The following is a 16151-nucleotide window of genomic DNA, read 5'->3' on the forward strand; positions in this document are numbered from 1 at the left end:
TATATATGTATGTGTATGTGTATATATATATATATATATATATATATATATATATGTATGTGTATATATATATATGTTGCTCTCTCTTTAAATTCTAGGATACAGTTTCGTCTAACAGACCAAAATATACCCTAAATCTCTAGTGTATGACTTTGTTCTAGTCTCCGGCCTGATCACATTCTCTCCTTTTTTTTTTTTTAAATCCTCTTCTTTCTTTTTTCAACCAACTTCTTATCAATTCTTTTTATAAAATCTTTTATAATTTTCATCCTTACAGTCATATTCCATCCCTTCATCATATTTATCCTTATTTTTGTACATATATAAGTTTTTCTTTCTTTAAAATTTTGGGAGGCACTTTCTTCTAACAGACCAAAATACACCCAAAATCTAGTGTGTGGCACTGATCTATGAACCAGCCTGATCATATTTGATCTTATTCTGTTTTTTGTTTGTTTGTTTCTTTGTTTTTATCTTTTTCTTTTTCTTTTTTTTTTCTTTTTTCTTTCTTTCCCTTCCTTTTCCCCTGGTTTCAGGTCTCTTCTGATTAGTTTAGTGTATATTTTTCTGGGGTTGTTGTTAACCTGTTAGCATTTTGTTCTCTCATTCATCTATTCTCCTCTGGACAAAAAGGCAAGATGGAAAAAATCACCTCAAAAAAAGAATAAGAAGCAGTACCGACTGCCAGGGACCTAATCAGTACACACATTAGTAAGATGTCAGAACTAGACTGCAGAATGACGATGTTAAAGATACTAGCTGGGCTTGAAAAAAGCATGGAAGTTATTAGAGAAACACTTTCTGGAGAAATAAAAGAACTAAAATCTAACCAAGTCAAAATCAAAAAGCCTATTAATGAGGTACAATAAAAAATGGAGGCTCTAACTGCTAGGATTAATGAGGCAGAAGAGAGAATCAGTGATACAGAAGATCAAATGATGAAGAATAAAGAAGCTGAGAAAAAGAGAGATAAACAACTACTGGATCATGAGGGCAGAATTCGAAAGATAAGTGATACCATAAGATGAAATAATATTAGAATAATTGGGATCCCAGAAGAAGAAGAAAGAGAGAGGGGGGCAGAAGGTATATTGGAGCAAATTATAGCAGAGAACTTCCCTAATTTGGGGAAGGAAACAGGCATCACAATCCAGGAGGCACAGAGAATGCCCCTCAAAATCAATAAAAATAGGTCAACACCCTGACATCTAATAGTAAAACTTACAAGTCTCACAGACAAAGAGAAAATCCTGAAAGCAGCTTGGGAGAAGAGATCTGTAAACTACAATGGTAGAAACATTAGATTTGGCAACAGACCTATCCACAGAGACCTGTCAGGCCAGAAAGGACTAGCATGATCTATTCAGAACACTAAATGAGAAAAATATGCAGCCAAGAATACTATATCCAGCTAGACTGTCATTGAAAATAGAAAGAGAGATAAAAAGCTTCCAGGACAAACAAAAACTAAAGGAATTTGCAAACACAAAACCAGCCCTACAAGAAATATTGAAAGGGATCCTCTAAGCAAAGAGAGAGACTAAAAGTAACATAGACAAAAAGGAACACAGACAATATACGGTAACAGTCACCTTACAGGCAATACAGTGGCACTAAATTCATATCTTTCAATAGTTACCCTGAATATAAATGGGCTAAATGCCCCAATCAAAAGACACAGGCTATCAGATTGGATTAAAAAACAAGACCCATCGATATACTGTCTGCAAGAGACTCATTTTAGACCCAAAGACACCCCCAGATTGAAAGTGAGGGGGTGGAAAACCATTTACCAAGCTAACGGACACCAAAAGAAAGCTGGGGTGGCAATTCTTATATCAGACAAATTAGATTTTAAACCAAAGACTATAATAAGAGATGAGGAAAGACACTATATCCTACTTAAAGGGTCTATCCAACAAGAAGATCTAACAATTGTAAATATCTATGCACCTAACATGGGAGCAGCCAATTATATAAGGCAATTAATAACAAAAGAAAAAAAAACACATCAACAACAATACAATAATAGTGGGGGACTTTAACAACCCCCCTCACTGAAATGGATGGATCATCTAAGCAAAAGATCAACAAGGAAATAAAGACTTTAAATGACACAGTGGACCAAATAGACTTCACAGATATATTCAGAACATTCCATCCCAAAGCAACGGAATACACATTCTTCTCTAGTGCCCATGGAACATTCTCCAGAATAGATCATATCCTAGGTCACAAATCAGGTCTTAACCAGTACCAATAGATTGGGATCATTCCCTGCCTATTTTCAGAACACAATGCTTTGAAACTAGAACTCAATCACAAGAGGAAAGTCAGAAAGAACTCAAATACGTGGAGGCTAAAGAGCATCCTACTAAAGAATGAATGGGTCAACCAGGAAATTAAAGAAGAATTTAAAAAATTCATGGAAACCAATGAAAATGAAAACACAGCTGTTCAAAATTTTGGGATGCAGCAAAGGCAGTCCTAAGAGGAAAGTATATAGCAATACAAGCCTTTCTCAAGAAATAAGAAAGATCTCAATTACACAACCTAACCCTACACCTAAAGGAGCTGCAGAAAGAACAGCAAATGAAGCCTAAACCCAGCAGGAGAAGAGAAATAATAAAGATCAGAGCAGAAATCAATGAAATAGAAACCAAAAGAACAGTAGAACAGATCAACGAAACTAGGAGCTGGTTCTTTGAAAGAATTAACAAGAATGATAAACCCCTGGCCAGACTTATCAAAAAGAAAAGAGAAAGGACCCAAATAAATAAAATCATGAATGAAAGAGGAGAGATCACAACCAACACCAAAGAAATACAAACAATTATAAGAACATAATATGAGCAACTCTATGCTAGTAAATTAGATAACCTGGAAGAAATGGATGCATTCCTAGAGATGTACCAACTACCAAAACTGAACCAGGAAGAAATAGAAAACCTGAACAGACCTATAACCACTAAGGAAATTGAAGCAGTCATCAAAAATCTCCCAACAAACAAGAGCACAGGGCCAGATGGTTTCCCAGGGGAATTCTACCAAACATTTAAAGAAGAACTAATACCTATTCTTCTGAAACTTCTCCAAAAAATAGAAATGGAAGGAAATCTTCCAAACTCATTTTATGAGGCCACCCTTACCTTGATCCCAAAACCAGACAAAGACCCCATCAAAAAGGAGAATTACAGACCAATATCCTTGATGAACATGGATGCAAAAATTCTCACCAAAATACTAGCCAATAGGATCCAACAGTACATTAAAAGGATTATTCACCACAACCAAGTGGGATTTATCCCTGGGCTGCAAGGTTGGTTCAACATCCACAAATCAATCAATGTGATACAATACATTAATAAAAGAAAGAACAAGAACCATATGATCCTCTCAATAGATGCAGAAAAAGCATTTGACAAAGTACAGCATCCTTTCTTGATCAAAACTCTTCAGAGTATAGGCATAGAGGGTACATACCTCAAGATCATAAAAGCCATCTATGATAAACCCACGCGAATATCATTCTCAATGGGGAAAAACTGAGAACCTTTGCCCTCAGGTCAGGAACGCGGCAGGGATGTCCACTATCACCACTGCTATTCAACATAGTATTGGAAGTCCTAGCCACAGCAATCAGACAACAAAAAGAAATCAAAGGCATCCGAATCAGCAAAGAAGAAGTCAAACTCTCACTCTTTGCAGATGATATGATACTTTATGTGGAAAACCCAAAAGACTCCACCCCAAAACTGATAGAACTCATACAGGAATTCAGTAAAGTGGCAGGATATAAAATCAATGTACAGAAATCAGTGGCATTCCTATACACCAACAACAAGACAGAAGAAAGAGAAATTAAGGAGTCGATCCCATTTACAATTGCACCCAAAAACCGTAAGATACCTACGAATAAATCTAACCAAAGAGGTAAAGAATCTGTACTCAGAAAGCTATAAAATACTCATGAAAGAAATTGAGGAAGACACAAAGAAATGGAAAAACGTTCCATGCTCATGGATTGGAAGAACAAATATCATGAAGATGTCAATGCTACCTAGAGCAATCTACACATTAAATGCAATCCCTACCAAAATACCATCAACTTTTTTCAAAGAAATGGAACAAATAATCCTAAAATTTGTATGGAACCAGAAAAGACCCCGCATAGCCAGAGGAATGTTGAAAAAGGAATGCAAAGCTGGTGGCATCACAATTCCGGACTTCCAGCTCTATTACAAAGCTGTCATCATCAAGACAGTATGGGACTGGCACAAAAACAGACACACAGATCAATGGAACAGAATAGACAGCCCAGAAATTGACCCTCAATTCTTTGGTCAACTAATCTTCAACAAAGCAGGAAAGAATGTCCAATGGAAAAAAGTCTCTTCAACAAACGGTGTTGGGAAAATTGGACAGCCACATGCAGAAGAATAAAACTGGACCATTTCCTTACACCACACACAAAAATAGACTCCAAATGGTTGAAAGACCTCAATGTGAGATAGGAGTCCTTCAAAATCCTAGAGGAGAACACAGGCAGCAACCTCTTCGACCTCAGCCACAGCAACTTCTTCCTAGAAACATCACCAAAGGCAAGGGAAGCAAGGGCAAAAATGAACTATTGGGACTTCATCAAGATAAAAAGCTTTTGCACAGCAAAGGACACAGTCAACAAAACCAAAAGACAACCGACAGAATGGGAGAAGATATTTGCAAATGACATATCAGATAAAGGGCTAGTATCCAAAATCTATAAAGAACTTATCAAACTCAACACCCAAAGAACAAAGAATCCAATCAAGAAATGGGCAGAAGACATGAACAGACATTTTTCCACAGAAGACATCTAAATGGCCAACAGACACATGAAAAATGCTCAACATCACTCGGCATCAGGGAAATCCAAATCAAAACCTCAATGAGATACCACCTCACACCAGTCAGAATGGCTAAAATTAACAAGTCAGGAAATGACAGATGTTGGCGGGGATGCAGGGAAAGGGGAACCCTCCTACACTGTTGGTGGGAATGCAAGCTGGTGCAGCCACTCTGGAAAACAGTATGGAGGTTCCTCAAAAAGTTGAAAATAGAGCTACCCTATGACCTAGCAATTGTACTACTAAGTATTTACCCCAAAGATACAAATGTAGGGATCCAAAGGGGTATGTGCACCCTGATGTTTATAACAGTAGTGTCCACAATAGCCAAACTGTGAAAGAGCCAAGATGTCCTTTGACAGATGAATGCATAAAGAAGTGGTATATATATACAATGGACAATTATGCAGCCATCAAAAGGAATGAAATCATGTCATTTGCAACGATGTGGATGGAACTGGAGGGTATTATGCTGAGCAAAATAAGTCAATCAGAGAAAGACATGTATCATATGACCTCACTGATATGAGGAATTCTTAATCTCAGGAAACAAACTGAGGGTTGCTGGAGTGGTGGGGGGTGGGAGGCATGGGTGGCTGTGTGATAGACATTGGGGAGGGTATGTGCTATGGTGAGTGTTGTGAATTGTGTAAGACTGTTGAATCACAGACCTGTACCTCTGAAACAAGTAATACATTATATGTTAAAAAAAAAAAAAAAAAAGAAGAAGAAGAAGACAATAGCAGGAAGGGAAAAATGAAGGGGGGTGAAATCAGAGGGGGAGATGAACCATGAGAGACTATGGACTCTGAGAAACAAACTGAGGGTTCTAGAGGGGAGGGGGGTGGGGGGATGGGTTAGCCTGATGATGGGTATTAAAAAGGGCATGTACTGAATGGAGCACTGGATGTTATACGCAAATAATGAATCATGGAACACTATATCAAAAACTAATGATGTACTGTATGGTGATTAACATAACATAATAATAATAATAAATAAATAAATAATGGCATAAATAGGCAAGTGCTGTCCAGAAGTGAAAACCTTGTCTGGAAGGCAAAAGCCAACTCAGCAAATATGACCAGGGTCAGTACATCAGGAGATGTCAAACGTGAGCGGAGCCAGGACCCACAGTTTGTGGCAAACCCAAGGCTGAAGTTGGAAGATGGAAGCAATAGCCAAGGCTGGGTCCAGGTTTGTTCTGGAGGCTGGATGATTCCAAAGGTCTTAAGGATATTGGGGCTGGAGGCCAGGCTCTGGGCCTGATGGTTTGGGGTCAGAGAGTCAAAGGAACCCTGGAATGTTACCTACCTAAGGCCTGATTGGCTTTATAGCTATATTTGTCCATTCCAGTGATGGGTATTAAAGAGGGCATGTACTGCATGGAGCACTGGGTGTTATACACAAACAATGAATCATGGAGCACTGCATCAAAAAGTAATGATGTAATGTATGGTAATTAACATAATTTTTAAAAAAAGAAAACAAGGGGTTAATGTGAAGCTCCCTCTTTCAGATACTATGAAGATGGTTATAAGAGCATCAGAGAAAAATTAACAGTAAAGATCATTTTCAGCCAAGTTATGTCATAGGTTTAGCACAGGATAGATTTTATGGTAACAAATATAGTTTCAACTTTAAAAGGAGGTAATTATTCAACCATCCGCTCTATAGATTATTGCTGTTATAAATATCTTTTGCTTAAGGGAATTAGTATAATGTCAATCAAATGCAAGGGTCCAGAGGGGACCTAGGGAATGAACAGTACTAATAGCATTTCCACACCTTGAAAGTAGTTAGAATTACGACAGTAGATAAAGACAAATGTAAGCATTGTCAACTGGAAGAAAGGCAACAAAAGCTCTGACTATGGCAAGAATGACCAGCTTTTTAAAAAATAATAGCTGACATTTATTGAGCATTTACTAAGAAGGATGTGCTAAGTGCCTCATACGTATTATTCTACATTAGTCTCAAATAATCCTAAGAAGTAGATACTATTCTTTTTTTCCCATTTTAAAGAAAAGGAAACTGATGCACAGAGAGATCAAATCACCTGTCCAAGATCACTCAACCTGCACATCAAGTTCTGCAAAGAACTATGTTTCTAAACAAGGCAGAGCCAATGAATGTAACTTATTTGGGCTCTCAAGAAGTCCATGGCATGGTTTTTATATCAGAAGTTATTTAAAAACAAAACCAAATGATGACTGAGCTAAATGTTTTGCAGTGGATTACAAAACCCACTTAACAATATGCAGTAAAGAACAGAGTTGAATTAGTATCTTTTTGATGGACACATCAGTACTAATCCTTGCAAATGGATACTGAATTAATCTTATTTTGCATTTCAAAAATGACATAGAGGAGGAAGTAGAGTCATGAGTCTGAGTATGCAGATGATATTGATAAATTTTTTAAAGAATAAAATGCTAAGCAACCACAGAAGCAGCTCACAAAGCATGAGGAGGCTCAATAGTGACAGATGACCTTCTATGTGGGCCAGTAGGCAATACAGCTGGAGAAAACTATCCATATACTCTTAATAAGCACTAAACTATAAGTTTAGTAGGGAATGGGATTTTTGGAGCTCTAATGATATACAGTGATAATGACATAAAAGCCAAGAAAAGAGTATGCATCTCTAGGAAGAGTTTAGAAAACAATCCAACATGCATAATATTTTGTAATTAATAAAACATCCTCATGCCCATATTTTTTAGGTTTTCATTTTTTTATTGAGATCATTATAGTTTCATATGTAGTTGTAAGAAATAATAGAGGGAGCCCTTGGACACTTTGCCCATTTCCCCTAATCGTATCATATTTACAAATAAAATTCTATTTGACTCCATCTGGAATACACTATGAAGGTCAGGTAAATGCATATCAAGAAAGGCACAAGAAAGATTCTAGAGATGGTTTAGATCATAGGAGCTGAAATGACTATGAGAGGAGAGGTTGTTAACAGGTCAATCAACTACAAATCTAGGTCACATCAGGTTGACAAAACAAAGTCAGGGGTGAATAAAGAAAACATGACTTTCAAAACACATTAGTAGAGAGTATATACATTGGCTATGGGCTTAATTTCAAATTCTAGAATATTAGAACTATGGGGACTTAATATTTAGACTGGATAGCAAATAACATAGTGTGAAGCACTAAACTATGGAGTCTGACTGGGGAAACCCTTCCCCTCCTCCCATTTCTTCCCAACCTCTACCACTCAGTAGCTGTGGGAACTTCAACTAGTTATACTAACTCTCTAAGCTTATTTCTTCATCTTTCATCTGGGGATAATAATGGCACCTACCTCATGGGGTTGTGAAGATAAAATAGGAAAACCTAGGTAACAATGTCTGACACAAGTGAAAATGTCATTATTAGCTAATGCTGATGTTATGCATTTAAAGGCTTTTAAAGGAGGGTTTCTAAACCTTGGCACTATTGACATCTTGGACCAGACAATTCTTTCTTGGGGCAGTGGGGGTGGACACAGGGGGTTCCTGTGCATTGTAGGATGTTCAGCAGCATCCCTGGCCTCTAATTCATTAGATGTAGCACTTATCTTCCAGCTGTAATACCAAACATGGCCCTAGATATTGCCAAATATCCGCAAGGCTGGGGGTGGGGTGGGGTGGGTGAATGTGAAATAAAATCAACCCTCGCTGAAAACCACTGCTTTAAAGGAACCAATTTAGGACAAAAAGATGAAGCACTACTTTCCATGGTGGTAGCCATTTCTTAGTTAAAGCAACAGGTCATTCATACTGCAAATATAAAAAGTTTCAGAACGGATTTAGAAATAACAAACATACATACACATAGACCCATAATGAACAAAGTTTCTAAATTAAATTTGGAATTGTGCACACTTACGAGGTCGAAGTAATGGAGACCCCGTCCTACAAACTTTCAAACACTGTGCGGGGCCACTGCCAGATAGGATGAAACCTCAAGTTAGGTGAATGATCCACCTAGTGGACACTTGAGATGCCCCCATGTTCCAGAAAGCTAATTATAAACTCCACCTGCAGCAAGAACACATTTCAAGGCACCCCCTAGAGAAACACTAGAGCACTGTGTTCCAGAAAGTGTTCCTGAATCTCTCTGCGCCTCAGAATTACCAGGGGGAGTTTTTCAAACATGGACATTTCCAGACCCTATCCCTACATTTTAATTTTGCATTTTAGGGTGGAGAGGCCAAGACATCTATCTGTAAGTTTAGTAAGTCCTCCCAAGTAATTGGGAACATCTGGTCAAGTCGACAGTGTCTTAAAATGTGAGAGAAGGTCAGGTTCTCTTTAACTCTGCCCCATCCTAACTCGTACATCAGAAAGAGACCTACACACTATGCAGAATTCTTTATGGGAAAAATTACAGCCTATAAATAGATATATTACATTAGTTCCCACTAATGATCAACATTAGGAACAAAGCTCCTACCCAAATAGAAAGCTGAAAACCAAAATTTTACAATAAAAGAATTAATTAAGAACTGCTGTTGTTTATTATTTCTAGTAATAAGTCTTCAGTTATCTCTGGTGACAGCTTTTGCTACAAATTCCATACCATCAATCACCCATGTTCAGACAGAACAGGGGTTACTATGCTCAGTCGTGTGGAACCAACAGTCTGTCTGCAAACTTTGAAAATGACAAGCAGTTGAAAGACAATGCTCATTCTATTTTCTATTCAACACCACCAGAATAGATCCTTACTAATGCAACAGAGGAAGCATTTGCTTCAGCAGTTAGAGGGATTTTAAGCCTAAGTGTGGAGCAGGTTTCCATCTCAAATTATGCAATTTGCAACCTACAGGTAGGGTGACCAGCTGTCACAGATTGCCTGGGACTGAGAATCTCCCAGCATGTGGGACTTTCAGTGTTAAAACTTAGACATTCCTGGGCAAACCGTGACAACTGGTTACCCTATGTACAGTCTTTTTTTTTTTTTTTAAGATTTTATTTATTTGAGAGAGAGAATGAGAGAGAGAGAGAGCATGAGAAGGGGGAGGGCCAGAGGGAGAAGCAGACTCCCTGCTGAGCAGGGAGTCTGATGCGGGACTCGATCCTGGGACTCCAGGATCATGACCTGAGCCGAAGGCAGTGGCTTAACCAACTGAGCCACCCAGGCGCCCCTACCCTATGTACAGTCTTAAAGTTATCTTGTAGCTTGTTCCCTATCTATAACTTTTTTCTTTTTTCTTTTTTTAAAAGATTTTATTTATTTATTTGACAGAGAGAGACACAGTGAGAGAGGGAACACAAGCAGGGGGAGCGGGAGAGGGAAAAGCAGGCTTCCCACTGAGCAGGGAGCCTGATGTGGGGCTCGATCCCAGGACCCTGGGATCATGACCTGAGCCGAAGGCAGACACTTAACGACTGAGTCACCCAGGCGTCCGTCTATAACTTTTTTCTAAGGGCCTCTACGTCCCTCAAATCTGTCCCTATCCCTTGTCCATGTTCCATCCCACATATTTCTAGCCTGAGGACTTGGGTGCTGGAGCACCTTTCTCCTCCTAAAGTAAATGGACTGAGCTGACTGGTCACAGACACTGAGTTATAAGTCTATGTCATCCAGGAAATGGAGGTAAAGCAAAATCAAAGAGGACCTGAGAGAACCTGACCTTCTCTCTCCTAATTCAAGACACTTAAATAATGGTTCCCACTACTTGGGAGTGTTTATGAAATATGAAGATTACAGGACTTCCACCTCAGACTGTCTAGAGAGGAGGACTAAGAATCCCCATATGTGAAAAGCTTCTTGGCAATTATGATGTTCAGAAAGGCTCACCAACAATATTCAGAACCCAGTGCTCCTCCAGGGGGGGCACGAAATGTGTTTTTGCTGCAAGTGCAGTTTATAATTGCATTTCCAGAATGGGGATGCATTTCAGATATTTTACTAGGGAGGACTGACCTTTGTAATCCATAAATCCAAGTTAAAACCCATACTTTGATCTCAAGAGGCCATCATTTCAAATGCCTACATACTTTACTTGTCGTGCCTTAATTGAGTCTAAAGTAAGCTTGAAACCTATTTAAGTCAGGTCAATTTATGTTTATAAATGTTTGCCTTTAATAGTGCATTGGTAGCATATTATATCCAGATAGTCCTGTAAAAAATCACCTGTTGGCTTTGTCTTTGTTATACCAATTACTGACATCAAAAATTACTAATTGAATATATACATGTAAGGCTCAGAGCTAGATGTTAGACTTTGGGAAGGAGAACATTTTAAGTTATATAAATCTTTTATAGACTTATTGCCCTCTGTACTAATCTTATGTGATCACACTCTCAACAGGGATTTTTACACACATAAAAATTAGTTTCAAGGTGGTCAAAGATCACTCCAGAAATCCTTCCACAGTCCCTGAGCCTTTAAGATGAGTAAACATTTCTTCTTTCTGAGTGACATATGGTTTAGGAAATATATGACCAAAAAAATTAATTAAATAAATTTTAAAAAGATAATATGACCTTCCTATAAACACTCATCTTGGAAGCCAATGAGAACAAGATCCCATAAATTAATCTCTGAAAACCTATTCCAAATGCCTGCTCCTTTGGCAATATCCCTGCCAAATGAAGACACTTTTTAGGTCCCTGAAAACATCTAGCAGGTGGTTTCCAGATTGTGTCAAAGGGTTATTGGAAAATTAGAGAAGAAATGCGTCAAAGTTTTACAAGGTCCAATATAGGGGCTGAAGCTTCTTCACTCTTATGGAGTCATTTTGGCTACATGAGACTCCTTATTCATAAGCTCTACAAGGGTGAAAAACATCAAGATTTTATGGATTTCATCTTTGAAAACTTGCCAGAAATATTCTTGACTAGTGTGTGGAGACGCACACGCACACACACACACACACATGCACAGACTGAAAACCTCTTTTTCATAGACTCTCTTGAAAGAGCACCGAGACACCTCAAATTCACCTACATTTTGGAAAATTCAGCATCCAAAACAAGTCTCCTCTGTAAGGAGCCTTCTGTTCATTTCTGCCACTTGACACTTAACATGAAATGTATGGATCATTCCTTTGGTATGGGCAATTCCTACATAAACTCAGTATGCATTTCCATTATACAAGGAGTGTTAATAAGCTTGTTCAAAATCCTGTCCATCCAGAATGAGAAAAATGCATAACTACTCTTAACCTTTGGAGAATATAAGACACATATATGCACATAAAAGTCATGATTTAAAATAGAAAAGATATATCTATATCCAACATGGAAATACTTTATAACTCTCTTCCAGATACTTGTGTAGCTATACAAAACATCAGACAACTCAAAAATTAATGTGTATCTGGCTTAAGACTTCATTATGTGTTTTATATGTTGTTTGTTGGGGTTGGTGGAAGAAAAAAAGTGTATCTAATAATCTGACTCAAAACTCTAACTGGACTGACATTGGGTCCTGCCCCCTTTTATTTGCCTCTCATCAAAACACAATGGCCAGCAGAGCAAGGGGAGCTCACCAGGAGATAAGGACAGCCAACTATGAAGCATATTATTTTACAGATTAGCTTAAGGATTTAATATAAAATATAGAAAGTACTTAGAACAGTGCCTGGATCACATAAATCTTCAATAATAATAAAGCTATTAATAGTAGCTACTATTAGCCGCCATTATTAATATACTTAATTATTAATTAATATACTTAATAAACACTGGAGATTATGGTTTTACCTACTTAGACCATATGGATCAGTCTTAAGTAGGAATGTCTTAAATGAGCTGTTAACAATGACACGGAAACACATTACCTTTTTTAATCTCTTCCTTCAATTCCTGGAGATAAAGGACATCTCATGAAGCAAGTTCACCTAAGCCTATTTTTATCAGCCATCCAGAAACCAGCCTGCAAACCTCTGGCCCATCTGTATTATAAAAGATAAGCTGTGCTCTCATTTCTACTCATATAAATTAGTGTTTCTTTCCTAACTAAGTCTTCCTGGGAGCATTAATTTGCCTTCTGCTTACTAGGCAATCTACCATCCCTGGGGTTAAAACCAGAGAAACTGTCAGACAAATGGAACCAATTTTGAGACTTTTCAACACAGAAGTTAATGCGGAAAAAAAAAAAGACAGAAAAAGGCAATATAGGATCAGAATGAGCTACACCACTCACCTCCACTTTCCCTATGTTGATGAATCATCTTACAAGCAGGTAGTAGAAGAAAGCAAGTAGTAATGTTAAAACTCTCCCATCACTGAATACCTCAAAAATACCATGAGTATCAAGACAGTACAGATTATCTATAACCAGTGATAGAAAATAAGCACACCACTTGTTTGTCACAGGAGACCAAGTCGGAATTCATTAGGACCAGGAGTTGTGGTGAGTGTTTTTCACCTGACACCTATTTATGCCTAAGTCTGATGCTTGGCCCCCAGCTGGAGAGAATGCTCTATATCAGAACACACCTTAATTCCTCCTGCTCCGTCTCAGCTCCCCCACTGCAACTCAAGCACCTCCTCAGCTTTTCTGTTGCACCAGGCATGGTTTCCCACAGGAGGCCACATTTAGGAAAGCAGCAAGAAGCTGAACTCTCCTCAGAGTACAAGTGAAGACCTGTCCCCAGCCGTGCCTCTTACCTGCAGCATCTGCGCCTTCCACAGGCACACTCTGGGTCGACGCTGGGGTTGGGTCCTTGGGTCCATGCACCTGAGCAGCTTCTTCCTGGTTTGTCAAAATTGCAGAGCACAGATCAGTTTCCAGGGCTTGGAGCTTCAGCAAGGAATTCTGCCAGCAAAAGCAGAACATCGGGCTAGCTAAGTAACTGCCTAATACACAGCGGTGAGTCCGCAGCTCTGCAAAACCCCTTCTTCCAGCGGCTGGCAGGGGGGGAGGATCTCAGCCCCAGCGGCTTCAGGCAGAGCTGATTGTGCCAGAATCAGATACACATTATTCCACATGCAGCCTCAGTTTCTGCCTCATTGCAATCCTAACGTATATGGCTTTATATGTCACACATGGGACTGGTGATTTCGTCAAGAGGAGACGCTGCACCAGGAGAGCCAATCTGAGATGGTATCTGCTGCCCGGGTGCTTGAGGCTTTACGCTTTGCAAGTGTTTCATTCACTGTGCTGACATCAGGAGCAAGTGACATTAGGCCCCTCCCAGGCTACCATTCATAAAAGCCAGCATCCCTTAACCATGAAGACTGCAGCAGACCGCAGTGCATAAAGAGTTACTGCTGCAGAGGCCGCCTGGCTTCTGGGAGGCGCTTCTGGGCTCCCTGATCTACATCTGTATCTGGGAGGGTATATGCGTGCACGCATGTCTGTCTTCTGAAGTTGCTTCTCACACATGGGATGGCTCTAGCTGCCTGTATCAAAAGCAGAGTGCAGGGAGCAAGGGAGAGGGCCTTGGTCACTGAGTGTGACCCCGCCCAGCCACCGAGGGAGAAGGAATTTCTTAGCTCCCAGAACAACCCTCTTCCCACTCCCTTCATTTCTCATTTTAAATTTCTCCCATGGTTCTTAATCAGAACAGAGTCATACAGACTGACGCACGTATCCTGCCATGATGCAGATGCCCAGCAAATTAATTCCCCTGACCAGGTGAAAATGAGATGTGCCTGAGGCCTTGGCGGGGTGCCACTCCCCTGCAACAGGAAAGCTCTGCAGGCCTCAGAAGCTCCTCCACCCACAGAGCTCCTGGCAGGGGTGGCTACCTGGAGCGGAGCCATTGATCCTGTGCCTACTATGACCCTCCAGTATATACATACTCTACTCACACTCCACCGTCCACCTTCGTACCCAACCACCACACCCTACTCCATACACACGCTCCCATTCCCATCCCATGCTTACCCTTATACCCTACCCTACCTTCACCTCCTGTTTTCCACACCCTCGTGCCCAACCCCCACACCTTCACACTACTTGCACATACATTTAACCCCCAAATAACCCCATATACACTCTCATTTCTACCCTTCACACTCACCATTTTTATCCCCTACTACGCACATACACACATACACACACACACACAGAAACACCCCACCACACACACACCATATATACGCCCTCATACTCCCACTCTCACATCTATTCGGAACACACACACACCCCTCCCCGCCTATATACCCTCACACCTTACCTCACATAAGCGCCCACCTCCAATATCTCTTCACACCGAACCCCTCCCCTCACAGAGTACCTATTCCTACACACATACCCTCATCCATGCTGTTGATGTGAGTAAATATGAGCCCCCAGCAGTGTTTTCAAAGTTGTTCACTGCTAAGCAGGCTCCAGATACCTCCTCTGTCACGCTCAGAGATGAAGGTACAAACCTCCTCTGTGCTCAGGAGCTGCTGACTGAGAGCCCACAGCTCAGATGAGGCATGTACCTGAGATCAGGTCACTTTTTTACTGCTCCCTCCTCCTTTCTGGGATGTTCTCCCAGCAGCTGAGTGTGGAAGTAAGAGCCTGAGGTTACTGACAGGAGGTACAGAGGAGCAAGGGCACCAAGTTTCTGGGAAGAGTTCTAGGCATCCAGGAGACAAAAAGAACAATTCCAGACAAGCTTCCTACTGGAGGAACTTAGAGATCAGAGTGACCTTTCAAAAAAGAGCAAACTATTCTGAAAATTAAGAAATGATGACATGAGAATGTAAAATGGTGCAGCTGCTATAGAAAACAGTATGGCATTTCCTCAAAAAAATTAAAAATAGAACAACCATATGATCCAGTAATTCTGCTATTGCATATATACCCCCAAAGCAGGGACGCAAACAGGTATTTGTGCATCTATAGTCATAGCAATATTATTCACAATACCCAAGAGTTACATTATGGACTGAATTGTGTCTTCCCCAAATTCATATGTTGAAGACCTAACCCTCAATGTAACTGTATCTGGAGATGGGGCTTTTAAAGGGAAAATGAGGTCTCAGGGTGGGGTCCTAATTCAATATGATTAGTGTCATTATAAGCACAGAGAGAGACACACCAGGGATGCATCCACAGAGGAAAGGCCATGTGAGAAAGTGGCCGTTTGCCAGCCAAGGAGAAAGGTTTCAGGAGAAACTAACTCTGCCAGCACCTTGATCATGAGCTTTCAGCCTCCAGAACTGAGAAAATAAATGTTGTTTCAGCCACCTAGTCTGTAGTATCTTTTTTTTTTTTAATGGTAGCTCTAATAGAGTATTGGCAGACTAATACAAGGTAGGAAGAAAGGGAAGGAAGGAAGGAAGGAAGGAAGGAAGGAAGGAAGGAAGGAAGGA

At 39.9% G+C, this 16151-nt stretch overlaps 1 protein-coding gene across 6 annotated transcripts in view; it reads right to left on the bottom strand.

Moving 5' to 3' along the window:
• LOC118019922 (protein FAM13C) overlaps positions 1-16151 on the bottom strand; it is a 152087-nt gene that overhangs the window by 32698 nt on the left and 103238 nt on the right. For 3 of the 6 annotated variants that reach the window (XM_035019624.1, XM_035019614.1, XM_035019607.1), the window contains one exon: positions 13509-13593. In XM_035019624.1, coding sequence (XP_034875515.1) covers positions 13509-13593 — 85 coding nt within the window. Of the gene's footprint in view, positions 1-13508; positions 13657-16151 lie in introns of all 6 variants that reach the window. The other 3 variants (XM_035019633.1, XM_035019597.1, XM_035019587.1) reach the window with 1 other exon arrangement.

The sequence above is a fragment of the Mirounga leonina genome, unplaced genomic scaffold, assembly GCF_011800145.1.
Source record: "Mirounga leonina isolate KUSES-001 unplaced genomic scaffold, KU_Mleo_1.0 Mir_109, whole genome shotgun sequence".
Lineage (NCBI taxonomy): Eukaryota > Metazoa > Chordata > Mammalia > Carnivora > Phocidae > Mirounga > Mirounga leonina.